Here is a 25,347-nt window from a genome sequence, read left to right on the forward strand (position 1 = left end):
GCTGCACAGCGGTGGAGTGTGGCCATCAAATTGTAGGTGAATTATGGCGACCCTGGAGGGTTTTCAAGGCAAAAGACTTCCAGAAGTGGTTTATTTATTCACTTCATCGGGTCTTCACCTTCCTCTCCAGTGGTTTACAGCAGTCTCCTCTCCTGTGTTTTATCCTCACAACAACCTTGTGTGGTAGTCCAGACTGAGTGTTATGACTGGCCCAAGGTCACCTAGCAAGCTTCCATGGCAGACCGGGAACACTTTCCCTATGAAGAATGGTTGAAACGCTTGGGACTCTTTAGCTTGGAGAAACGTCGACTGCGGGGTGACATGATAGAGGTTTACAAGATTATTCATGGGATGGAGAAAGAAGTATTTTTCTCCCTTTCTCACAATACAAGAACTCATGGGCATTCGATGAAATTGCTGAGCAGACAGGTTAAAACGGATAAAAGGAAGTACTTCTTCACCCAAAGGGTGATTAACATGTGGAATTCACTGCCACAGGAGGTGGTGGCGGCCACAAGCATGGCCACCTTCAAGAGGGGTTTAGATAAAAATATGGAGTAGAGGTCCATCAGTGGCTATTAGCCACAGTGTGTGTGTGTGTGTGTGTGTGTGTGTATAAATTTTGCCACTGTGTGACACAGAGTGTTGGACTGGATGGGCCATTGGCCTGATCCAACATGGCTTCTCTTATGTTCTTATGGGGATTTGAACCTGGATATGCCAGATCCTGTTACAACACTCTTGACTGTGGCACCATCCGGGCTCTGTCATTGCCTGCCTCTTCCCAGCATGGTGGCTTCTTGGGCAAGGGGTGTGTGTGTGTTGTTTTTATTGTGGCTTTCTCTGCATTGCTTTATGTATATTGTAAGCCAGCTGGAATTCTGCAAGGGAGAAAAGCGACTAATAAATGTCTTGAATAAATCAATCAATCCGGGTACTAACTAGGGTCAGCTCTGCTTAGCTTCTGAGATGTGACAAGGTGGAGGCCAGCCTGGGTTCACAGAGCTCTTCAGTGTGAGGGTGGAGAGGAAATGCCAGACCTCTCATCTTAAGAGGCTGGTGGCTCAGCGTTTCAACTGTTCCCCTCACAGCTGTTGATTCGAGTGCCTGTGGGGTTTTAGAAACCAGAGATTTCCAGGCGATACTGAGAAGGGCTAGAACTGATAAAAGGAAGTACTTCTTCACCCAAAGGGTGATTAACATGTGAAATTCACTGCCACAGGAGGTGGCGGCGGCTACAAGCATAGACAGCTTCAAGAGGGGATTAGATAACATCTGGAGCAGAGGTCCATCAGTGGCTATTGTTGGAACTCTCTGTCTGGGGCAGTGATGCTCTGTATTCTTGGTGCTGGGGGGGCACAGTGGAAGGGCTTCTAGCCCCACTGGTGGACCTCCTGATGGCACTTGGGTTTTTTGGACACTGTGTGACACAGAGTGTTGAACTGGATGGGCCATTGGCTTGATCCAACATGGCTTCTCTTATGTTCTTATGTCTGGGGCAGTGATGCTCCGTATTCTTGGTGCTTGAGAGGGATTCTAGTGTCCTGGCCCCGCTGGTGGACCTCCTGATGGCACCTGTTTTTTTTGGCCACTGTGTGACACAGAGTGTTGGGCTGGATGGGCCATTGGCCTGATCCAACATGGCTTCTCTTATGTTCTTATGATCTGCCGTGTGAAGGGAACGGGAGCTCTGAGCCCGATGGGCATCTGGGCAGCTCCTGGGTGGTTTCATGGTGGCCTCGACCGTAGCTTGGTTCACGGGCAGAACATGAAGAGAAACAAACTCCACACGTTGCCTGGCTTCGCTTGTAGTCTGTGGGGTGAAGCTGCAGCTATGGCTGATGTGATGTGCCCTCAACCGTAAAGGTGTTAGGTTCTTGCCTTTGGAATGGGGATGGTGGTAAGGTGCTATTAAGCTGATAGCATGGATTCAAGGACAGTTCTTGCCTTTCAGTAGTTAAAATGGCTCTAATGTGTTCTGATGGATGCTGCCCTGTCTTGACCATGAGGGGCTGTGGCCAGGATCTCCCCTCTGGACCCTTGAGGGGGGGAAGCATCTGCTGTGTGTGGAGCTCCTCGCTCCCTTCGAGACGGAGACTTTGCTCAGGCTGAGGCCCTGTCTCTAGGATCCTTGTCTGGAATAGGTGTTTCCATTGCACTGGGATTTGCAGCATCTTGTATTGTAATCTGATAGATGCCAAAGTGGTAAGTGGTAAAGGAAAACTCAACCATGTGGGTTTGCCTTCAAAAAGATATTGGTGAGCCAAGTTCTACAGTTGGACAACTTCCCCTCTTGATTTGGAGTGGTTATTGCAGAACAGAGACTTGATAGCTAGCCCGCCATGTGTGGTTTTGGCCCAGAGGGGTTGTACAGGATCTGGAGACAACCAGGCTGAATTAAAATCTCTCTCTCCCTCCCCTCGCAATTAGTGTTCCCACCCAAACCAGCAGGCGGTCTGGAAGGGAGAGACGAGCCACGTTGACCAGCCGCCATACACTTCAGGCCTCACGACAGCATCCTTTTCCCAGCTTGATGGTATTGGTGGAAACAGTGATAACTTCCTAGAAGAGGGGTCCCAGATCTTTTTGAACATGTGGGCACCTTGGGGATTCCAGCACAGTGTGGTAGGCACAGTGGCAAAATGGTTGTCATAAAATGGGTGCCACAAGAGGCGGAGCCAGCCACAAAACAGCTGCTGCAGCTGACCTTAAGTCGCACGGTGAAGATCCTTGGGATGTGTTAGCAGCTCCTGCCAAAGCAACACTTTTTTTAAAGAAAAAATCTGCCTAGCCACCTAGCAGCCTTTTGGGCAAAATTCCCACCTGGCCCCCTCCCACTTTCTAAAAAATGCTTGGCAGGTTCCAGGAAAGGCATCACATATGGGGGGAGGGGCTGTCCTAGATGGACAGACAAAAAGGAAGGCCCTCTGGTCACTTCCAGGACAGTCTTTGTACAGGATGGAATTTCATTGGATGGAGCACCTGATGAAGGTGGAGCTCACATAGCAGTCAACAGGTTCATGTTGAAGGTGCCAATAAGATGTTTTGGTTTTTGGTACAATTAGACATGACTTAGTTTGGATGCTGTTCAGCGATGTTGGAAAACATGCTGCAAATATAGTAAAACAAATGAGGGGGTGGTATTTGGGCTTGGCACTTTTTATTTCCAAACATGGGCTTCAGAGAAAACATTCGTAGGGTGGATATCAGAATCCATTTTTAAAAAAGTTATAGCAACCAATTCTTCAGTTTACCTCCAAGCACAAATGGCGACTCTATAGCCATGAATCCATCAGGTTCTGAGTTCGTTTTAAGGATCTCTGGCAAGCTTACAGGGCCCTCATCAACCCGCATTAAAATCAAGGGTGTGGCTGAGCTCCCAAGTGAGAGCACTGAAGCCCCCCCCCACCTTCTCCTTAACCTGGGGCATAGGGGGTACCCATCCTCCCAGTCATTTTCCTTGGGTAGATAAGCACTCCCTGACTTGAGTGAGCTGGTGGACACTTTGGGGGTCATTCAGCAGTTTTTCTCCAGGCCAGTTTGGCCAGGGATCCTGGACGTCTTTGCCATCTTTTGGGCATGGAGCAGGAGTCACTGGGGGGGGGGAGGTATTTGTGAAGTTCCTGCATTGTGCAGGGAGCTGGACTAGATGACCCTGGACATAGATGACCCTCTGTGATTCCATTCGATAATTCTGAAGCAGCATCTCCAGGAAAAGAGGCTTGTCTTCACACTGCCTGGAGGAGGCCCGTTTCGCACCCTGTCACAGCATCCCCAGTTGGCCAGCCTGTGATGATGGAGGGCGGTTGGTAATCGATACACGAGGGGCTTGATGAAGCCGGCACTGTCTGCCCCTCTCAAAGCCTCATGGTGAAGGAAAGAGGCTCTGCGGCAGAAGCACTTGGTGCATCGGCTGCTCGCGTGGATCCTGCCATGCAAAGCAGCCTCAGGAGAGTTCTGGCAGCAATCCTGCTGGAAACTTCTGCTCCACCCTGAAATGCTTTTCCTGGGAGCAGGAGGGACCCCTGGAGCAGCATGGGGGAGGGAGGAGTCAGAGGTCTGCAGTGAGAGGGAGAATCAACAACTATCACATCCGCATAAAACCTCTCATTACTGCCAAAGTGTGTGTGTGTGTGTATATATATATACATACATACACACACACACACATATTGGCCACTGTGTGACACAGAGTGTTGGACTGGATTGGCCATTGGCCATTTGCCTGATCCAGCATGGCTTCTTTTATGTTCTTTTATGTTCTTATGTGACACAGAGTGTTGGACTGGATGGGCCATTGGCCTGATCCAACAGGGCTTCTCTTATGTTCTTATGAGACACAGAGTGTTGGACTGGAGGGGCCATTGGCCTGATCCAACAGGGCTTCTCTTATGTTCTTATGTGACACAGAGTGTTGGACTGGATGGGCCACTGGCCTGATCCAACATGGCTTATGTTCTTATGTGACACAGAGTGTTGGACTGGAGGTGCCATTGGCCTGATCCAACACGGCTTCTTTTGTGTTCTTATGTGACACAGGGTGTTGGACTGGATGGATCATTGGCCTGATCCAACATGGCTTCTCTTATGTTCTTAAAGTAGTTGAGGCCTTCCCTTTCTGTTCTGAAGAAAAAACAGCAAACGGACTGAAGTTTTGTAAGCCAGCTCTTTGGAAGCTTTTTAAGGCAGTCACACGGGGCTTTCCTTTACCTACGTGGAGCAGAATTAGAAAGTTTGCCATCCCAGAGTTGTTGATGGGGAGGCCATTGTGCCCCACGCTTTAGTGATGTCTGTGGAGCTTTGCCCCAGTGGTTGATTTGTGGGAAGGCTTGGCGCTTGTTGCTGCCTTTTGTTGGCCTGGGGGTGGTGGCCCCTCCATTTTCTCACTTGCTGAGCTGGACCCTCCTAGAATGGCAGCGTGCTCAGTGGCAGCTGGAAGTGTGGCGTTTTCATGTTTAGAAGGTCCTTGTTGGGCGAGAGAAGACCTTGACTAAGTAATCTTCTAGGTGTGCAAACAGAGACCCTTCGCTGTTGCATTTTTAGCATTGAAAACACTGGGTAAGCTTTTTGTTTTTAAGACAAAATATTTCACAATGGTGTTTTGGAATAGTCTGCGGTGTGCACTGTTGGTTTCCTTTCAGCCCTGCCCTGTCTGTCTGATGAAGGAACTTGATGGGATGATCTTCATGAAACTGGTGGTTCTTAAGGCTCGTGGTTTGAGGATCTGGTGCGGCCTGCCCATGCAACACACCCAATGTTCAGGCTTGTGTTTTTGGATGTTGCAGGTATCCGACAAAGAAAAGGTTGATCAGCTGCAAGAAGAACTTCTGCGTACTCAGGTATGGGAACCGTGCTGGTCTTCAGGACCAATGGCTTCTCTGTGCATAGAAAGCTCAGTGTCTGTCCCGTGGTAAATACTGACCCTGCCCTATGCCAAGGGTATATATACGCCTTTAAGAATCAGAGCACCCAGATGTGTCTGGTAGACCACATGGCTGTATCCGACCTTCCCAGGGCTGCGCAGAGTCAGTCACACACAACCTGCAGCCCAGTTGAACTGGGTCTTGTGTTGCAGCAGTCATGTGTGAAGGGGCCTGGCCTCCTCTCTGAGGGGTGGCCCACAACCACAGATGGCACTGGTGTGGCTCACGGGCCAAGAGGGTGAGCTGTGGTGCAGGGGGCTGCTCGTTCAAATCCCATCTCAGCCATAAACTCTCCAAGCAGGCTTCGGCAAGCCACTCGGCTCTCTAACGGAAATATGGAGGTGATAATATTGCCCTACCTTGCAGGAGTGTTATGTATCAGTGTGACACAACTTGAACACTGAAAATGCTGCTGGGAGGGTATTTATTCATTGTGCAGCAGATTTATGAACATATGAAGCTGCCTTATACTGAATCAGACCCTCGGTCCATCAAAGTCAGTATTGTCTTCTCAGACTGGCAGCGGCTCTCCAGCTGAGGTTTTTCACACCTATTTGCCTGGACCCTTTTTAGTTGGAGATGCCGGGGATTGAACCTGGGACCTTCTGCTTACCAAGCAGATGCTCTACCACTGAGCCACCCCTCCCTCCCTGACATCATTCTTGTCTTCTCAGACTGGCAGCGGCTCTCCAGCTGAGGTTTTTCACACCTATTTGCCTGGACCCTTTTTTGGAGATGCCAGGGATTGAACCTGGGACCTTCTGCTTCCCAAGCAGATGCTCTACCACTGAGCCACCGTCCCTCCCCTGAATGATGAAAGATCTTTCTAAATCTTCTCTGCTGTGAATGATTGTTTTTATTGTGTTCTGTTTGTGTGTGAAGTGCCGTCAAGTCATTTCCGACTTAAGGAGACTCAGTTTATTATTTATTATTATTAGTTATTACTTTAATTTTCTATCCCACCCTCTCCGCAAGCAGGGCAGCTAACAGTCAGTTTAAAAACAATTTATAATTATGATTTAAAACAATAAAATAGCAATTAAAATACATTTCATGGTGCTGTTCGAACTTCAGTATTGGTGGGATCATAACTTTTTTTCCTCTGACAGTGATCCTATAATGAATCAGTGACCACCAAAACACCCTTATTATTAACAGCCTTGCTCAGGTCTTGCAAAATGAGGGCCCTCGTGGCTTCCTTTGTGGAGTCAACCCATTTCCTGTTGAGGCGTCCTCCCCTCCTTCTGCCTTCCATTTTCCCTAGCACTACTGTTTTTCCCCAGTGATTCTTGTCTTCTCATCATCTGACCAAAGTACGATACTCATTTTAGCTTCTAGGGGGAGCTCAGACTTGAAATTAATCGAGAACTCATATATTTGACTTTCTGGGGGCCCACAGTTTCCATAAAACTCTCCTCCAACACCACATTTCAAAGGTGTCTCCTTTCTGTCCTACCACCACCTTATAATACTGCCCAGTTAGAAGAAGGAGCAAATACCATGGGATATAATGGGTCTGTTTCTGGTAAATGAGCTTCTGACTGGTGTAGCCTTTATATTCTTTTAGATGTATCCCTTGAGCTTCAGTTGTGCCCTTGAAGAAGCCCAGAGGATGTTTCTGACACTCCCCTCCCCCCCTAATTGTCAGAACACCCCTGAGTCCTAATAAGACATAATTTGATGACTTGTAGTAGAATGTTTATAGTGTCAAAGCCTTCCTGGGAGCTTCCTGCCCTCTCCTGACTGCCTCCCTCAAGCACTGCCCTGCCTTTCCTACTTCAGTAGACTGTATTGGGGAGGCAGCAAGGTTGAGAGTTTGATGTACATCACATGTTTAAAAGCATTATCAATAAGAGAAAGATCATCTTCCCCTGAAGTCATGGCAGGTATTTCAAAGGCAACAGGGGCCTCTTCAATCCAAGGTGCATTGATTATTTAAGGGAATAAAATATCTTCACAGAAGGCTGTAATTCCTGGTGGCAATTTTTCTAGATCTTTAGTTGTCACTGAAAAAAGACAATAAACGTGGTTAGATTCTCCATTAATTACCCTGGAAAAGTTGGTCTGGCTGGAAAGTTCAGTGATCAGCTAGTGACAGGTTTTATTTTACAAATTTCTACCTTCCTTCTTTATTCCCCTCCCCCCTTTTCAGTTTAACATTCACCTGTCTGTTTTTTAGCTGAAATACCAACGGATGCTTGAACGGCTGGAGAAGGAGAATAAGGAGCTAAGGAAGATTGTATTGCAGAAAGACGACAAAGGCATCCATCAAAGGAAGTTGAAAGTACGGAAATATATCCAGAGCCTCCAGTTTTTCCAGATTTTCCAGTCTGAGCCTGTGAATCTGCCTTGAACACTGAGTCATACTGTTGGTCAGTCGAGCCAAGTATTGAATGCTCTGGTTGGTGGCTGTCCAGGGGCTCAGTCAGAGAAGGGCCTTTCCCAGCACTTGTTACCCAGAATCCTTTGTGCAGAAGGCCACGGGCTGAACCTGGGAGCTTTCTTGTGCAAAGCTGGTGTTTCTCCACAGAGCCACAGTCCATTCCCAGTCTTTGCGGATCCAGGACCGTTCATTTAAGAAAGTTTCCTGTCATGTCATGCGATTCCTTTTTAATAACATCGATTACGCTAAAGATGACAGTTCTGTGTTTTGCAGAGATGCCGTATCCCTTTAGTTTAATTTTAATTTGTTTTATTTCGAGTCCGATTTTCTTAGTGAGGCTCACGGCAGGCTATGCAGTGCAAGCCAGAGCAGTCAACAGGATGAGACATCAAATAAGCAATGTAATAGGGCTACAATTAACAGACATATGAAACGAAGCATAAGTATTAGGCAGTTGGTTTATGTTTTTTATGTTTAATTCGATTTATACCCCGCCCAAGGCGGGCTCAGGGCGGCTTACATCAAAGTCAGAGCGTGCTATGATCACAGTCGTAAAAACAATAAAACCACTTAAATATATAAGTTAAAACACATAGATTAAAACAATATACAGCTTGGTGCTAACACATTAGATGTTCCTCATCGTTCCAGGATGGCGGTTATTCCAGAATTCTCCTACGGTAGGTTGAAGGCCTGCCGGAAGAGAACGGTCTTACAGGCCTTGCAGAACTGGCCAAGGTCTCGCAAGGCCCTAACCTCTTCCAGCAGTCGATTCCACCAGGACGGGGCTGCCACTGAAAAGGCCCGGTCCCTGGTGGTCACCAGTCTCGCCTCCCTCAGGCCAGGACTCACTAGATGTTGGGATCCAAATCTTAGTACTCTCTGAGGAATGTGTGGGGACAGACGGTCCCTCAGGTAAACGGGTCCTCGGCCATACAGGGCTTTAAAAGTAATAACTAGCACCTTGTAACGGATCTGGTACATTATTGGTAGCCAGTGCAGTTCCTGCAGTGCTGATTGTATGTGCTCCCACTTGGGCAGCCCCAATAGCAGCCTAGCAGCCGCATTCTGCACTAGCTGAAGTTTCCGGGCTCGTGACAAAGGCAGCCCCAAGTAGAGGGCAGTACAGTAATCCAGTCTCGAGGTGACCAATCACAGTTGCCAGGTTGCGACGGTCAAGGAAGGGAACCAACTGTTTCACCTGCCTCAGATGAAAAAAGGCTGATTTCGCAGTTGCTGCTATCTGGGCCTCCATCGACAGAGAGGCTTCTGACCTTGGGTACCATTGACAGTGGTGCCCCATCAAAGACTGGCAGGGGAATTTGGTGTAGTGGTTAAGTGTGCAGACTCTTATCTGGGAGAACCAGTTTTGATTTCCCCCTCCTCCACTTACAGCTGCTGGAATGGCCTTGAGTCAGCCAGAGCTCTCTTATCTGGGAGAACCTGGTTTGATTCCCCACTCTTCCACTTGTACCTGCTGGAATGGCCTTGGGTCAGCCAGAGCTCTCTTATCTGGGAGAACCGGGTTTGATTCCCCACTCCTCCACTTGCAGCTGCTGGAATGGCCTTGGGTCAGCCAGAGCTCTCTTATCTGGGAGAACCAGGTTTGATTCCCCACTCCTCCACTTGCACCTGCTGGAATGGCCTTGGGTCAGCCAGAGCTCTCTTATCTGGGAGAACCGGGTTTGATTCCCCCCTCCTCCACTTGCAGCTGTTGGAATGGCCTTGGGTCAGCCAGAGCTCTCTTATCTGGGAGAACCGGGTTTGATTCCCCACTCCTCCACTTGCAGCTGCTGGAATGGCCTCTGTGCAAGCACTGGTCGTTTCCAACTCGGGTGGCAATGCATCACAATGTTTTCATGGCAGACTTTTTACAGGGTGGTTTGCCATTTCCTTCCCCAGTCATCTACACTTTTCCCTCAGTAAGCTGGGTACTCATTTTACTGACCTTGTAAGGATGGAAGGCTGAGCCAACCTTGAGCTGGCTACCTGAACCCAGCTCCTGTCGGGATTGAACTCAGGTCGTGAGCAGAGAGCTCAGACTGCAGTGCTGCAGCTTTACCACTCTGTGCCATGGAGCTGCTCAAAATATTCTATACACAGTGGTGTAGATGACAGTCTTATGAAAAGCACCTTTTTGTCCTGTTGAAAAATCCTCTTCTGCTTAGTTTGGGAAGCCAGGAGTGTGGGTGCCATCCTGGAGTCCTTCTAATCTTCTAAGGGGAAGTCCTTAGCCTCTCTGCCCTGTTGTTGGCCCTTCAGAGGCACTGGCTGGCCACTGTGTGAGACAGGAAGCTGGACTAGATGGACCCTCCCTGGTCTGATCCAGCAGGGTTCTTCTGATGTTCTTCTCAGGGGAAGTCCTCAGCCTCTCTGCCCTGTAGTTGGCCCTCCAGAGGAACTGGTTGACCCCTGTGTGAGACAGGAGGCTGGACTAGAGGGACCCTCCCTGGTCTGATCCAGCAGGGCTCTTCTGATGTTCTTCTCAGGGGAAGGCCTCGGCCTCTCTGCTCTGTTGCTGGCCCTCCAGAGGAACTGGCTGGCCACTGTGTGAGACAGGAGGCTGGACTAGAGGGACCCTCCCTGGTCTGACCCAGCAAGGCTCTTCTGATGTTCTTCTCAGGGGAAGTCCTCAGCCTCTCTGCCCTGTAGTTGGCCCTCCAGAGGAACTGGTTGACCCCTGTGTGAGACAGGAGGCTGGACTAGAGGGACCCTCCCTGGTCTGACCCAGCAAGGCTCTTCTGATGCTCTTCTCAGGGGAAGGCCTCAGCCTCTCTGCCCTGTTGCTGGCCCTCCAGAGGAACTGGCAGGTCACTACAGTACACAGGAGGCAGGATTAGAAGGATCACTGGTCTGATCCAGTAGGGCTCTTATTCAGGGCATGCCTCAGCCTCCCTGCTGTGTTGTTGGCCATCCAAAGGAACCGGTTGGCCCCTGTGTGAGGCAGGAGGCTGGACTAGATGGACCCTCCCTTCAGGGCTCTCCTGATGTCATCTGTGTTGACTTCAACAGCAGACCCATCTAGAATGCATTACAATAAGTCTAACCTTGAAGTCAGTGTGACATATTTCTATCGCAGTGTCGCTTTCCTTGGGGCCTTCATGACTGGAAGAGACAGCTTCCTCTCTTCCACTTGGCTTGGCTTCTGCGCTTTGGCCGGGTGGGACTCAGGGGCTGGCCTGCATGGCTAGAGCAGGACATCCAGGAAGCCCCTTTGCAGAGGGGGCTGAAGTGGAGCCGTAGCTCAGCTGACCATCATTCCTTTTCAGAAATCTTTGATTGACATGTATTCCGAAGTCCTGGACATCCTGTCGGATTATGATGCCAGCTACAACACCCAGGATCACCTGCCCCGGGTAAGGCCGTGTGGCTGCGTGTTCAGCAGCTTTGGGCTTCCAGGTGAGGGGGTGGAGCTGCAGCCCCTTCATCCCTCCCATGAGCAAAGGGGGCAGCCAGGAAGTCCCCAGGATGGGGGAGAGGGCAGTGGGCTAGAGGTCATTTTTTGAATTCCTCAGTGCAAAAGTTGTGGTTCACATAGTTTGAAATAAATAAATAGATAGGAAAAAAACCCATCACCTGAAACCATTCTCTTCCCCCTCCCCCAGCTTAGCACCCTCTTCCGATATGAATTCAGACATGGAGAGTTTTGTTCGTTAGAACTTCGCAACCTGTTTTACTGAACGGAAGAGTGCATGTTTTGGTTTTCAAAATCCCGTTTGTTCTTAATGTGTTGGCTGTAAGGTCGTGGTGGTTGGAGATCAAAGTGCTGGGAAGACCAGCGTCCTTGAGATGATCGCCCAGGCCCGGATCTTCCCTCGTGGCTCAGGAGAAATGATGACCCGCTCCCCGGTCATGGTAAGCCAGGGGGAGCCCTGCACCATCAGGGCCCAGCTGGAAGAGAAAAATCATTTGTCCGTCTTGGATGCTCCCCAGTTAAAAAGTCTCTTCAACTTCAGTTGGGTGTCCTTTCTCTCCTGTGCACGCCAGGTCACCCTCAGCGAGGGCCCCCACCACGTGGCAATATTCAAGGACAGCTCTCGAGAGTTTGATCTGACCAAAGAGGAAGATGTAAGTCCTTCATCAAAGTGCTGTATCTTTTATCATCTCCGTGCCTGAGAAAGGGAGTGGTCTCGGGGAGCTAGAGCAAGGGAGGAGGTGGCCGAATGGAAACAGCTAATTAATCAATTAGTTTGGGAAGTGCCTATCCCAGCTGCTGGAGGCGGCTTTCAAAGTGAAGCCTAAATCAGTGGATGGTTAAAAATTAAGCTATTAAAAACCCATCCAGATTAAAAACAGCAGCTAGAGTCTCTTAAAGCAGCTCGGACTAGAAGCGAGAGTGTTAAGCCTTTTAGGAAGAAGCATGGACCTGCTTCGGCGGGGAGAGCGAGATATAAATCGAGTAAACTAACAGGAGGCAATGGCTTCAGACTCCTTACTGATTCTGGCCCTTTCTGGTTGTGCTGAAACAGCTGGCGGCCCTGAGGAATGAGATCGAGGTCCGGATGAGGAAGAGTGTGAAAGAAGGCTACACGGTCAGCGCCCAGGTGAGGCTTGGTAGCAGGTGTCACTCACCCTCGCTAGGAATCTGCCCCGCTCCCGCGGGAGGATGAGGGCTGGCCCTGCTCCAGAAATGGCAGCTGGCACAGAGAGGGTTTGGTGGCCTCTCTTCAGGGGTGGTTTCTTTTCCAACAAAGAGAATGCCTGTGAAGCCATGAGGGGGCATCCGGGAGAGCCAGTTTGGTGTCGTGGTGAAGTGTGCGGACTCTTATCTGGGAGAACCGGGTTTGATTCCCCACTCCTCCACTTGCAGCTGCTGGAATGGCCTGGGGTCAACCAGAGCTCTGGCAGAGGTTGTCCTTGAAAGGGCAGCTGCTGTGAGAGCCCTCTCAGCCCCACCCACCTCACAGGGTGTCTGTTGTGGGGGAGGAAGGGAGAGGAGATTGTGAGCCGCTCTGAGACTCTTTGGAGTGGAGGGTGGGATATAAATCCAATGTCTTCTTCTCCTCCCCCTCCTCCCTCTGCCTTTCCTTTTTCAGACCATCTCCCTCAACGTAAAGGGCCCTGGCCTGCAGAGGATGGTGCTGGTGGACTTGCCAGGCGTCATCAGTGTGAGTACCTCTGGCTGAGGCTTACTGTTGAGGCACTGGCATTGCCCAGGGGCTAGCTGGCTGCCTGGCATGGGGGAGGGAGAGAACTACTTGGATTTGGGCCCCAGTCCAGCCACAGGTATGTGGGTCTTGCTCATGCAGTTCCCCAGCTATAAAACAGTGTGGTTCTGACCTCTGTCACAAGGTTGCCATGGCATGAAAGAAAAAAGGATTGTGTAGAAGTGCTGTGTGGGGAGTGGCAACTGCAGTTGTATGGGCAGGAAGCAGTTTTTCTCTAGGCCAGGGGTGGCCAAGGGTAGCTCTCCAGATGTTTTTTGCCTACAACTCCCATCAGCTCCAGCCATTGGCCATGCTGGCTGGGGCTGATGGGAGTTGTAGGCAAAAACATCTGGAGAGCTACCGTTGGCCACCCCTGCTCTAGGCCAGTTTGGTCAGGGATCCTGGAGGGATTTTTTTGCCATTTTCTGTCTATGGAACAGGGGTCACCGGGGGCGGGGCGTGGGTGGAAAACTTGTGATGTCCCTTCATTGTGCAGGGGGTTGGACTAGATGACCCTGGAGGTCCCTTCCAACTCTAGGATTCTATTAACCTCCTGACCGTTAGAGCGGTTCCTCAGTGGAACAGGCTTCCTTCTCGGGAGGTGGTGGGCTCTCCTTCCTTGGAGGTTTTCAAACAGAGGCTAGATGGCCATCTGACAGCAATGAAGATCCTGTGAATTTAGGGGGAGGTGTTTGTGAGTTTAGAGCAGTTCTTCAGTGGAACAGGCTTCCTCCTGGGGAGGTGGTGGGCTCTCCTTGGAGGTTTTGAAACAGAGGCTAGATGGCCCTCTGACAGCAATGAAGATTCTGTGAATTTAGGGGGAGGTGTTTGTGAGTTTAGAGCAGTTCTTCAGTGGAACAGGCTTCCTCCTGGGGAGGTGGTGGGCTCTCCTTCCTTGGAGGTTTTTAAACAGAGGCTGGATGGCCATCTGACAGCAAAGCTGATCCTGTGAATTTAGGGGGAGGGGTTTGTGAGTTTCCCGCATTGTGCAGGGGGGTGGACTAGATGACCCTGGAGGTCCGTTCCAACTCTAGGGTGTCAGTGGGTCTCAATGACAAGGATGCCTGTTTCTCTTTTGGTGACTTTGGGGGTGTGCACTGTTTTATTTTTGGCTGTAATTAAAAATGTTTCTTGACTAATATGGTAAGCCACCTTGAACCATGAGAAAAGGCAGGCTTCAAATGCTTTGATGAGTCAATAAGGACAGCTTAACCCCGGAAGAGGCTGCTGTGAGTGGCTGGTTTGGAACAGGCGGGGCTCGTCTGCCAGGGAGAGAGCACTTCAGTGGCCTGGCCCTTCCTCCAAGGTCTGCAGGAGCAGCTCTTTCTGTCTTTGCAGACGGTGACGTCGGGGATGGCTCCGGACACCAAGGAGACCATCTTCAGCATCAGCAAAGCCTACATGCAGAACCCAAACGCCATCATCCTGTGCATTCAAGGCAAGTGGGATTGGTCTTGGCTCTCGCGGAGGGAAACCCTGAAGGGCACATCTCTTTTGCTTGGCGGTCCCACCTACTCCTGGTCCCACAATGCCTTGGATTGAGGACTGAAGAGGGGGCCTGCCTTGGCACAGCTGGCCTTTTCTTCTGTCCAGCTCTGTGAATCCCTTGCGGAGTGGAGGTCTTCCACACCAATTCCTATCTGATCCTTGAACTGGGGATGCCGGAGATTGAATCGGGGACCTTCTGCATGCCAGGCAGATGCTCTCCCACTGAGCCACCAGGGCCCCTCCCCGTTTGCTGGCTCCAGAAGTCGAACCATTGAGCTGTTTCCAGCTGCAGATGAGCTCAGCTCCTGTCTTCTGTGGGAAATTTTGTGTGTTCCGCTCTTGCGGCATCAGGAATTGGATTGTGTACAATTCTGGTCACTGCAGCTCAAAAAATATACTATAGCGTTGGAAAAAGTCCAGGAAAGGGCAACTAGAATGATTAAAGGGTTAGAACACTTTCCCTATGAAGAAAGGTTAAAACGCTTGGGGCTCTTTAGCTTGGAGAAATGTCGACTGCAGGGTGACATGAGAGAGGTTGACAGGATTCTGCATGGGATGGAGAAGGTAGAGAAAGAAGTCCTTTTCTCCCTTTCTCACAATACAAGAACTCGTGGACATTCAATGAAATTGCTGAGCAGTCGGGTAAGAACTGATAAAAGGAAGTCCTTCACCCAAAGGGTGATTAACGTGGAATTCACTGCCACAGGAGGTGGTGGCGGCTACAAGCATAGCCAGCTTCAAGAGGGGATTGGATAAGCATATGGAGCAGAGGTCCATCAGTGGCTATTAGCCACAACTTATTGTTGGAACTCTCTGTCTGGGGCAGTAATGCTCTGTATTCTTGTGCTTGGGGGGCGGGGCACAGTGAAAGGGGCTTCTAGCCCCACTGGTGGACCTCTTGATGGCACCTGGTTTTTTTGGCCACTGTGTGACACAGAGTGTTGGACTGGATGGGCCATTGGAATGATCCAACATGGCTTCTCTTATGTTCTTATGTCTGGGGCAGTGATGCTCTGTAATCTGGGTGCTTGGGGGGCACAGCGGGAGGGCTTCTAGTGTCCTGGCCCCACTGGTGGACCTCCTGATGGCACCTGGGTTTTTTGGCCACTGTGTGAGACAGCGTGCTGGACTGGATGGGCCACTGGCCTAATCCAACATGGCTTCTCTTATGTTCTTATGTCTGGGGCAGTGATGCTCTGTAATCCGGGTGCTTGGGGGGGCATAGTGGGGGGGGCTTCTAGTGTCCTGGCCCCACTGATGGACCTTCTGATGGCACCTGGGTTTTTTGACCACTGTGTGACACAGTGTTGGACTGGATGGGCCATTGGCCTGATCCAACATGGCTTCTCTTATGTTCTTAAGGCTTTTGCTTTCTCTTTTCTTTTCCAGATGGGTCTGTGGATGCCGAACGCAGCATCGTCACTGACTTGGTCAGCCAGATGGATCCACATGGGAAGAGGACGATCTTTGTATTGACAAAGGTGGACCTGGCAGAGAAGAATGTGGCCAGCCCAAACAGGGTGAGAGAAAGAGACTTCCATCCATCCAGCTGATACCTCTCAAGGGAGCACTGGCCTGTCTGCATGATGCAAGGAGCTGGTGCATCCGACAGGAGCCTTTTGTGGCTTTGAATTCACAGGACTCGTAGCACTAAGTGGATGTGACATCCTTAGAAGTTGGTCCTGTTCTGGCAATAAAGCCCTTAAATGGGGGTATCCTCCCCCTCCCATGGTCAACCTTTGCTTGTCTTGGCTTGTGACATTTGATGGGGGGGGGGCAGAGAGAAGTGGGTAAGTGATCCCAGAAACTATGAAGGAGAGGTCCTCCTTGGACTCTTACAATTTTAGTAACTATTGTATCTGTGCTAATTTTAGAGAAATCCAGTCTCGAAATTTTAAAATGAATAAGAACAAGTCATCACAGATGTTCTCTTTTGAGGGAAGGTATTTTACTGTGTGGTAACTATTTAGTTCCTGGGCGGGGTGAAATTGATTGTCCCTAGCAGTGTTCCCTCTAAGCTGAGTTAGCGTGAGCTGGCTCACAGTTTTTTAGCCTTCCGCTCACACATTTTTGCCTTAGCTCAGGAAGGATGACCCTAGAGCACACTAGTTGATGCAGCAGCTCACAACTTTAATGCCAGCAGCTCACAAGATTCTGCAGCTCAGAGGGAACATTGGTCTCTAGTGTAGTGTACATGCTGGTTTTGTCTTATAAAGCCCGAAGCAGTCTGGGACTGAGAAATCTGTGAGCCCTCCCTCGGGACTGCAGGCACAGGGCACACCCGTCTCTTGGAACTGGGCTGTTTTCCCCCTTTTTGTTTTCCTGCTGTTTCCCTGTCTTGCTCAAAAAGTTCACCCCTTGTTTAGACCATTCTCAGTTTGTGTGTGTGTGTGAGAGAGAGAGAGACAGACAGACCCCCCCCCCCCCCAAAAAAAGACAAACGTTTCCCAGCCCTGTCCTTTCCTCCTCTTCAGATGCCTCTGTCCTTCCTCAACTGGAGTGGAAAAGGCAGCTGCACGATGAGCTCTGTCTTGTTCCTGCTTTTTTCCAGATCCAGCAAATCATCGAAGGCAAGCTCTTCCCCATGAAGGCACTTGGGTATTTTGCAGTGGTGACTGGAAAAGGTAACCAGAGCTTGCTTTCTGCCAATTGGGAGGAGAGGGGTCATGGCAGGCAGAGGGAACAATTCCAGCTCTTTCTCTTCTTTCTTTTTCGGTCTCTAGGAAACAGCAGTGAGAGTATTGAGTCTATTAGAGAGTACGAAGAGGAATTTTTCCAGAACTCCAAGCTGCTGAAGTATGCCAGTCTCTTATTGCTTTCCATAAATGTTTCCTGTGGCCATAACACACATCCCCATTTTTAGTAGGGCCTCAGTGGCGCAGAGTGGTAAAGCAGCAGTACTGTGGTCTGAACTCTCTGCTCACGACCTGAGTTCGATTCCGACGGAAGCTGGTTCAGGTAGCCGTCTGGAGGTTGACCCAGCTGTCCGTCCTTCTGAGGTCGGTAAAAGGAGTCCCCAGCTTGCTGGGGGGAAAGTAGATGACTGGGGAAGGCAATGGCAAACCACCCCGTAAAAAGTCTGCTGTGAAAATGTTGTGAAAGCAACGTCACCCCAGAGTCGGAAAAGACTGGTGCTTGCACAGGGGACCTTTCCTTTTCCAGCCGTTTCAGTCTGTCAGGAAATGGGCCCCACGTGGTTTGGAGCAGCTCCCCTGAAAAGCTTGTGCATTCTCTCCTTTAAACAGTGGCAGATCCTTCTCCTCACTGGCCTGAAGGGCACTCTGGGCCTTCAGAATTAGAATCACAGGAGTCCTTCTGCACCTGGAAGATGAACCCAGGCTCCAGGTTTGCAGAAGCAGCAGCCTCTCGAGCCAGCTGTCACGTCTCCACGGGGACTCATCCAGTTCGCAGTGCCTCTCATGCAGCGTGTGCTTCCACACAGCCCAGTCCTTGTGAATGGCTCTGGCTGCGGTGGGGGTCCACCCGCTTATGAGCATCTTCCATGCCTGGTTTGTGCAGTGAGCCCCCAGCCCCGGTGTTTAGGTCTAAGAAAGGGAGGTGGGCTGCATTCCCTGAGTTTGTCCTGTGAAAAGGTTTCCATGATGCTGTAAATGAAGAAGAAGAAGAATTGCAGATTTATACCCCGCCCTTCTCCCTGAATCAGAGACTCAGCAGCTTACAATCTCCTATGACTTCTCCCCCCACAACAGACACCCTGTGAGATGGGGGCAGATTTATACCACGTCCTTCTCTCTGAATCAGAGACTCAGAGGGGCTCACAATCTCCTCTATCGTCTCCCCCTACAACAGACACCTTATGAGGTGGGTGGGGCTGAGAGGGCTCTCAAAACAGCTGCCCTTTCAAGGACAACCTCTGCCAGAGCTCTGGCTGACCCAAGGCCATTCCAGCAGGTGCAAGTGGAGGAGTGGGGAATCAAACCCGGTTCTCCCGGATAAGAGAGCTATGGTTGACCCAAGGCCATTCCAGCAGGTGCAAGTGGAGGAGTGGGGAATCAAACCCGGTTCTCCCGGATAAGAGAGCTATGGTTGACCCAAGGCCATTCCAGCAGCTGCAAGTGGAGGAGTGGGGAATCAAACCCGGTTCTCCCAGATAAGAGAGCTCTGGCTGACCCAAGGCCATTCCAGCAGGTGCAAGTGGAGGAGTGGGGAATCAAACCCGGTTCTCCCAGATAAAGAGAACTATGGCTGACCCAAGGCCATTCCAGCAGGTGCAAGTGGAGGAGGGGGGAATCAAACCCGGTTCTCCCAGATAAGAGAGCTTTGGCTGACCCAAGGCCATTCCAGCAGGGGCAAGTGGAGGAGTGGGGAATCAAACCCGGTTCTCCCAGATAAGAGAGCTTTGGCTGACCCAAGGCCATTCCAGCAGGGGCAAGTGGAGGAGTGGACGATCCAACCCGGTTCTCCCAGATAAGAGAGCTCTGGCTGACCCAAGGCCATTCCCGCAGCTGCAAGTGGAGGAGTGGGGAATCAAACCCGGTTCTCCCAGATAAGAGAGCTCTGGCTGACCCAAGGCCATTCCAGCAGCTGCAAGTGGAGGATTGGGGAATCAAACCTGGTTCTCCCAGATAAGAGTCCGCTCACTTAACCATGACACTAAACTGGCTCTCAGTAGCCTCTTTCTTCTCCCGAGGGGGGCCAGTGCCTGTCCTGAGGACCACAGATTTTGTCTGGCTGCTACTGAGCACCAGAACTTGTGGGATTCTTTCCATCTCAGATGTTTCCCCTGAAAGGGGATTAAAGTCTGGTGGCTGAAGAGGAAAATGTGTGGGAGTTTCCTGCCTTGGGCATGCGTGGGGGGGAGAGTGGGCTCTGCTGGGTTGTCCAGGGCCAAACCTGCTGCCTCCTGTTCATCAGGAAGCCACCTCTGGGCTGCTAAAGCCAGACTCCTTTGCCTTTGCAGGAAGTGCATGCTGAAGGCCCACCAGGTGACAACCCGTAACTTGAGCCTGGCCGTGTCGGACTGCTTTTGGAAGATGGTGCGAGAGTCTGTGGAGCAGCAAGCGGATGCCTTTAAAGGTGGGAAGGGTGGCTGGTTCAGCAGGGCTGAGGAGGGAAGTGCCCTTCAGCTTAAACTCTCACAGGGATTCAGGCATGTGGACTGTCCCTTGTGACCCAAAAGGGCCACTGCCTTTCTCTGAAACGAATGTTTTTGATTCCTCTTGCTCTTGAGTGCTGGTTTCCAGGCACGGTTCCTGTAACCAAGGGGCAAATGCTACAAGGGTACAATTCTGCACTGGGATGGGTGGCAGCGGAAGGCCTTCATGTGCCTTCATCCCCCCTGCTTTCTCCCCACAGCAACACGCTTTAATTTGGAGACGGAATGGAAGAACAACTACCCCCGCTTGAGAGAACTCGACCGGGTAAGTCTTGTGAGCCAGTCCAGACTTCCTTCTGGAAGCCCCGTCAGTGGCCCCCCCCTAAAATACATGGGAAACCCAACCTCTTGCTGCTTCCTATATTTCAGAAGCGGGGCAATGGCGTATGATTCCCAGTTCAGCCCCTGGCAGCTCAGATTAAAATGGGAGTCTTGTGGGGAGGGGGACTGGGGAAGAGTCTGTCAGAAGCCCTGGAGCTCTTCAGACACCCAGAGCACAAAGAGGTGAACTGGACTAAGTCCATATCTTGCAGCCTTAAATTCTTCCACTCATCTCTGTCAGTGGCCATAATTCCTTTTCTTTTCTTTTCCCCTGTCTAGAATGAGCTATTTGAAAAAGCAAAGAATGAAATCCTTGACGAAGTCATAAGCTTGAGCCAGGTGACGCCAAAGCACTGGTACAGTCGTTAATATCTCCTCTGTCTGTCTTACTTCTCTGATGCGGCAGGATGTGAACATTAGAATAGAATGCTGGAAGTGCTCTGTGACTCCCCAGTCCTTTCTAGTCCATCTGGATTCCCACCGTCTGCCCCCGTAAAATGTTTTGTTTTAGGTGTCTGATTGATTTGCATCACTCCTGGCCACTTCGTAGCTGGCAGGCAGTTTTGCTGTTCTCTTAGTGGAGATCCTGGTAGGGCGTTGACTACTTTGGTTCAAGGAATTACAGCAGTGAGCAGAGAGGGTGTGTGTAGAGCATCTGCTTGGGAAGCAGAAGGTCCCAGGTTCAGTCCCTGGCATCTTCAACCAAAAAGGGTCCAGGCAAATAGGTGTGAAAAACCTCAGCTTGAGACCCTGGAGAGCCGCTGCCAGTCTGAGAAGACAATACTGACTTTGATGGACCAAGGGTCTGATTCAGTATAAGGCAGCTTCATATGTTCATATGTCTCTGTGTATTAAACATAATTCTGATCTTGCTTCCTAAGAAACATTCCATTTGACTTCATGTGTACCATTTGCAAATTAAGTAAAGCTGCATGTGTGGTTATTTTACGTAACAGCATTAAATTCTGCAGGCCTTCTGATTGCTGAGGCTCTTGGGCGTGGCCACAAGGGGAGAGGGAGGGGGCTGTGGCTCAGTCCCCAGCAGCATCTCCCGTTAAAAGGACCAAGGAGGAGGTGACGGGAGGGACCTCATCCTGAAGCCCTGGAGAGCTGCTGCCACTCTGAGAAGAGCACACTGACTTCCATGGACTCCACAAGGGTCTGATTCAGCAGAAGGCAGTGTCATGTCTGTTCATGCGAACGGGAGCCGCGCACGTGTTCCTTTGGGAGCTCTGTTTTCTGCTAGAAGAAGAAGCAATCCTGTGTTTCACCCCTTACAGATCCTTCGCCGTGTCAGGCCGAGTGCGGGGCAGGCAGCATGGTTTGGGGGGGGGGGGAGTGTATTTAAAACCTGCTTTGGGCCAGAGGCCACTTCAAAACCTCTTTGGGGCCAAAAAAGAATAGCAGCTGTCACCAATACTCCCTCTAAGCTATGGAGTCTTGTGAGCAAAAATTCTGCTTTGTGAGCTCCTGGCATTAAAGTTGTGAGCTCCTGCATCAATTAGTTCACTCTGGGGCCCACCTTCCTGAGCGAGGACAAAAATGTGTGAGCTGGAGGCTAAAAAACGATGAGCTAGCTCACACTCACTCAGCTGAGAGGAACCACTGGTCACAAGCAATACTCCCTCTAAGCTATGGAGTCTTGTGAGCAAAAATTCTGCTTTGTGAGCTCCTGGCATTAAAGTTGTGAGCTCCTGCATCAACTAGTTCACTCTGGGGCCCTCCTTCCTGAGCTAAGACAAAAATGCATGAGCCAGAGGCTAAAAGACTGTGAGCTAGCTCATACTCACTCAGCTGAGAGGGAACATTGCCTGTCACATGTTTTTAATTCCCAAGATACTGCATTCTCTGTACCGTCCGTGGCCACTTTCAGTTAGTCTCGTTTGAGGGAGAGCCGAGATCTGTGGCAGCAGTAAAGCAGTAGCTGGAGCTCAGCGGCTGGGTTTGGAGGGAGGGGTGAAAGGAAATCTCTGACGACCTGGCTTGAGTGTGTAAGCACAGCAGGGCTTGCTCCCTTCCAGGGCCTCAGTGGCCCCACTCTTGACCCTCCCCCGGTGGGTGTGAGCAGCTTTCATGCTTTCGAAATGCCACGTTTGTCACTTCCTAGTGCAGGAAGGCACAGCCTGAGGGTTGCATCCACATTTTGAGGGAGGGCTGCTTGGTTTTGCTCTGGAGCAAGCGTCTCCCACAAAAGAAGCCTCTGGCTGAGTTGAAGGGATGAGCAGTGAATGCTTGCGATTCCTCCTGCTTTGCAGGGAAGAGATTCTCCAGAAGTCCTTGTGGGAGAGGGTCTCCACACACGTGATAGAGAACATCTACCTTCCAGCAGCACAGACCATGAATTCGGGGACGTTTAACACCACGGTGGACATCAAGCTGAAGCAGTGGACAGACAAGCAGCTGCCCAACAAAGCGGTGGAGGTGAGCCTGCACTTGCGGAAAGAGTGCTTCCCTGGAAAACAGCTGGGGCCTCTTCAGTGCTCTGTGCAGAGCCAGGTGGGAAAGAGGCAGAAAGGTGGGTTTGGTGCTGAGAGCACCTGGCTCTGCACAGAGCACTGAAGAGGCCACCAGTCTTGCAGTGTGACCCAGCGGCTTGCTGCTACTGGCATGGATACGTTGGATACTTCAGGGCTGCCTCCCTTTCCAGCCTGAGCAGTCGAAATGTTGAAGCATATTCCGTTTGCCCTGTGGTGTTCCTGATGTAGAGAGGTGAACACTTGCTCTCAAGGGATGAGACCTGAAAGCTTTCCTCCTCATCATCTCTGCTGCCAGAGGAGAGCCTCTAGGAGAGCGTTTGGTGTAGTGGTTAAGTGTGCGGACTCTTATCTGGGAGAACCGGTTTTGATTCCCTGCGCCTCCACTTGCACCTGCTAGCATGGCCTTGGATCAGCCATAGCTCTGGCAGAGGTTGCCCTTGAAAGGGCAGCTGCTGTGAGAGTCCTCTCAGCCCCACCCACCTCACAGGGTGTCTGTTGTGGGGGAGGAAGGGAAAGGAGATTGTAGGCCGCTCTGAGACTCTGTCCTTGAAAGGGCAGCTGCCGTGAGAGCCCTCTCAGCCCCACCCACCTCACAGGGTGTCTGTTGTGGGGGGAGAAGATATAGGAGATTGTAGGCTGCTCTGAGACTCTGTCCTTGAAAGGGCAGCTGCTATGAGAGCCCTCTCAGCCCCACCCTCCTCACAGGGTGTCTGTTGTGGGGGAGGAAGGGAAAGGAGATTGTGAGCCGCTCTGAGACTCTTCGGAGTGGAGGGCGGGATATAAATCCAATCTCTTCATCTACCTCACAGGGTGTCTGTTGGGAGGGGGAGGGAAAGGAGATTGTGAGCTGCTCTGAGACTCTTCGGAGTGGAGGGCAGGATATAAATCCAATATCTTCTTCTTCTGCTGTCTTCTTGAGCTGCTGTGGCTGCTTTTAAAGGCCGGACTTTGTCACCCCCTTTGCAGGTTGCCTGGGAGACCCTGCAGGAGGAATTCTCTCGCTTCATGACGGAGCAGAAGGGCAAAGAACACGACGATATTTTTGACAAGCTGAAGCAGGCAGTGAAAGAGGAGAGCATCAAGCGGCACAAGTGGAACGAGAGGGCAGAAGACAGCCTGGTAGGGCCTTACCTTCTCTCAGAGACATTTTCAGCTGCTTAGCAAGAGGAGATGGCCGCCTCTCTGTTGTGGCCTGCCTTTTGCCCCACTGTCTTGGAGAATCCTCACCCATGTCCCAGCTGAACCAGTGACTAATCACACCATCATTTGTTTTCTGCTTTTAAAACCATACTTTCAGGTATTAGAGGGATGTTCAACCCAGTGGTGAGGTCGGCTTCTCTGTTTCTTAAAACTTTTAAGGAAGGAAAGGTCCCCTGTGCAAGCACCAGTCGTTTCTGACTCTGGGGTGACGTTGCTTTCACAGCGTTTTCACGGCAGGCTTTTTACAGGGTGGTTTGCCATTGCCTTCCCCAGTCATCTACCTTTTTCCCCCAGCAAGCTGGGGACTCATTTTACCGACCTCGGAAGGATGGAAGGCTGAGTCAACCTCGAGCCGGCTATCTGAAAGCCCAGCTTCCGCTGGGATGGAACTCAGGTCGTGAGCAGAGCTTAGGACTGGAGTACTGCAGCATTAACACTGCGCCAAGGGGCTCTTTGTAAAGGTAAAGGTAGTCCCTTGTGCAAGCACCAGTTGTTTCCGACTCTGGGGTGACATTGCTTTCACAACGTTTTCACAGCAGACTTTTTACGGGGTGGTTTGCCACTGCCTTCCCCAGTCATCTACGCTTTCCCCCCAGCAAGCTGGGAACTCATTTTACTGACCTTGGAAGGATGGAAGGCTGAGTCAACCTTGAGCTGGCTACCTGAAAACCCAGCTTCTGCTGGGGTGGAACTCAGGTCGTGAGCAGAGCTTAGGACTGCAGTACTGCAGCTTTAACACTCTGCGCCACGGGGCTCTTAAAAACTTTTAAGACAACTGGACTAATGAAATGGCTATCCCCATGTAAAGAGCCTTTGTGTTGGCCAGTTGGCTTGCATCTGTTGGAGGCAATTCTGTAGTCTCTCAGTACCTGAGAAGTGAATGCAGGCCCTAGAATTCTCTTTCCGCTCTGACATTGCTAATGGAACAGCCATTTTAGCAGAACCCTATTGGATTTCACAGTGGTTTCCTATCAGGCATTTCTATAACCCTTGTAGATATTTAATGGCTGTGTTCCTGCACTTGTGGTGCCCCCTTGCCCTTTTGTTTAGCTGTAGAAGAGACACCAACCTGGGATGGGAGGTGAAACTAGCAAATATAAACAAGCACTCTCCCAACAAAATATTGAAAATAACATAAAAAATGTGTGTAATACAATATGTAGTACAAATAGCATCAGAAATCAGTAAGTGAATCATGGGATTACACAACTGTCCAATATCAATGATATATCCAGGCACTAATACCAGGCAACAATCCAAGAGCAGCAGCTGACAAAGGCCACAAAAGCCTGAAAAAACTGTAGTGAATTCTCAGTAAAAAACAACATAGTAAAATCAGAAATACCAAGCATTAAAGCAATATTAACACAGGACCGGTAATGAATAGCATTCTTATCTGAAGAGACTTATAATGTCTACATTTCTTTGTATGTAATTCTTCTGCACCATTTCAGATGAACCCCTTTTCTCAAGAGATACGGTTGAGCTTCAAGAACCTCCCCTAATTATCATGGTACCTGTGAATAAAAATACCCATAGAAGTCCTGAAAAGCATACAGAGCCTCAAGCTTCCAAAATGCAACCCCCCCCCCCCCCAATTCCAAAATACAAAAGTTACTTACAATAACCACTGGACCAAATACGAATAGAACGGAGCCTAAAAGCCTCTGGGAAATGTACAGCTCAATAGTGAGCAGTGCATCAGGCGTTGTGCTCTCATTCTGATGCAGCAAAGATACTCCTTATAATGCACAGACCATTTTCACACATGGCTTACCACGCGGTCACGTTC

The 25,347-nt window shown here is 50.4% G+C and overlaps 1 protein-coding gene across 4 annotated transcripts in view; it reads left to right on the forward strand.

The window, feature by feature from the left end:
- Positions 1–25,347, forward strand: part of OPA1 (OPA1 mitochondrial dynamin like GTPase) — a 196,226-nt gene that overhangs the window by 22,565 nt on the left and 148,314 nt on the right. For all 4 annotated transcript variants that reach the window (XM_060242867.1, XM_060242869.1, XM_060242870.1 and 1 more), the window contains 16 exons: positions 5,286–5,339; positions 7,603–7,707; positions 11,076–11,162; positions 11,548–11,661; positions 11,794–11,874; positions 12,276–12,350; positions 12,843–12,914; positions 14,292–14,391; positions 15,831–15,961; positions 16,993–17,065; positions 17,165–17,237; positions 19,363–19,478; positions 19,758–19,822; positions 20,158–20,234; positions 22,134–22,299; positions 23,322–23,474. In XM_060242867.1, the coding sequence (XP_060098850.1) occupies positions 5,286–5,339; positions 7,603–7,707; positions 11,076–11,162; positions 11,548–11,661; positions 11,794–11,874; positions 12,276–12,350; positions 12,843–12,914; positions 14,292–14,391; positions 15,831–15,961; positions 16,993–17,065; positions 17,165–17,237; positions 19,363–19,478; positions 19,758–19,822; positions 20,158–20,234; positions 22,134–22,299; positions 23,322–23,474 (1,542 nt within the window). The remainder of the gene's footprint in view (positions 1–5,285; positions 5,340–7,602; positions 7,708–11,075; positions 11,163–11,547; positions 11,662–11,793; positions 11,875–12,275; positions 12,351–12,842; positions 12,915–14,291; positions 14,392–15,830; positions 15,962–16,992; positions 17,066–17,164; positions 17,238–19,362; positions 19,479–19,757; positions 19,823–20,157; positions 20,235–22,133; positions 22,300–23,321; positions 23,475–25,347) is intronic.

This window comes from Heteronotia binoei, chromosome 6 (assembly GCF_032191835.1).
Source record: "Heteronotia binoei isolate CCM8104 ecotype False Entrance Well chromosome 6, APGP_CSIRO_Hbin_v1, whole genome shotgun sequence".
Classification (NCBI taxonomy): Eukaryota; Metazoa; Chordata; class Lepidosauria; order Squamata; family Gekkonidae; genus Heteronotia; species Heteronotia binoei.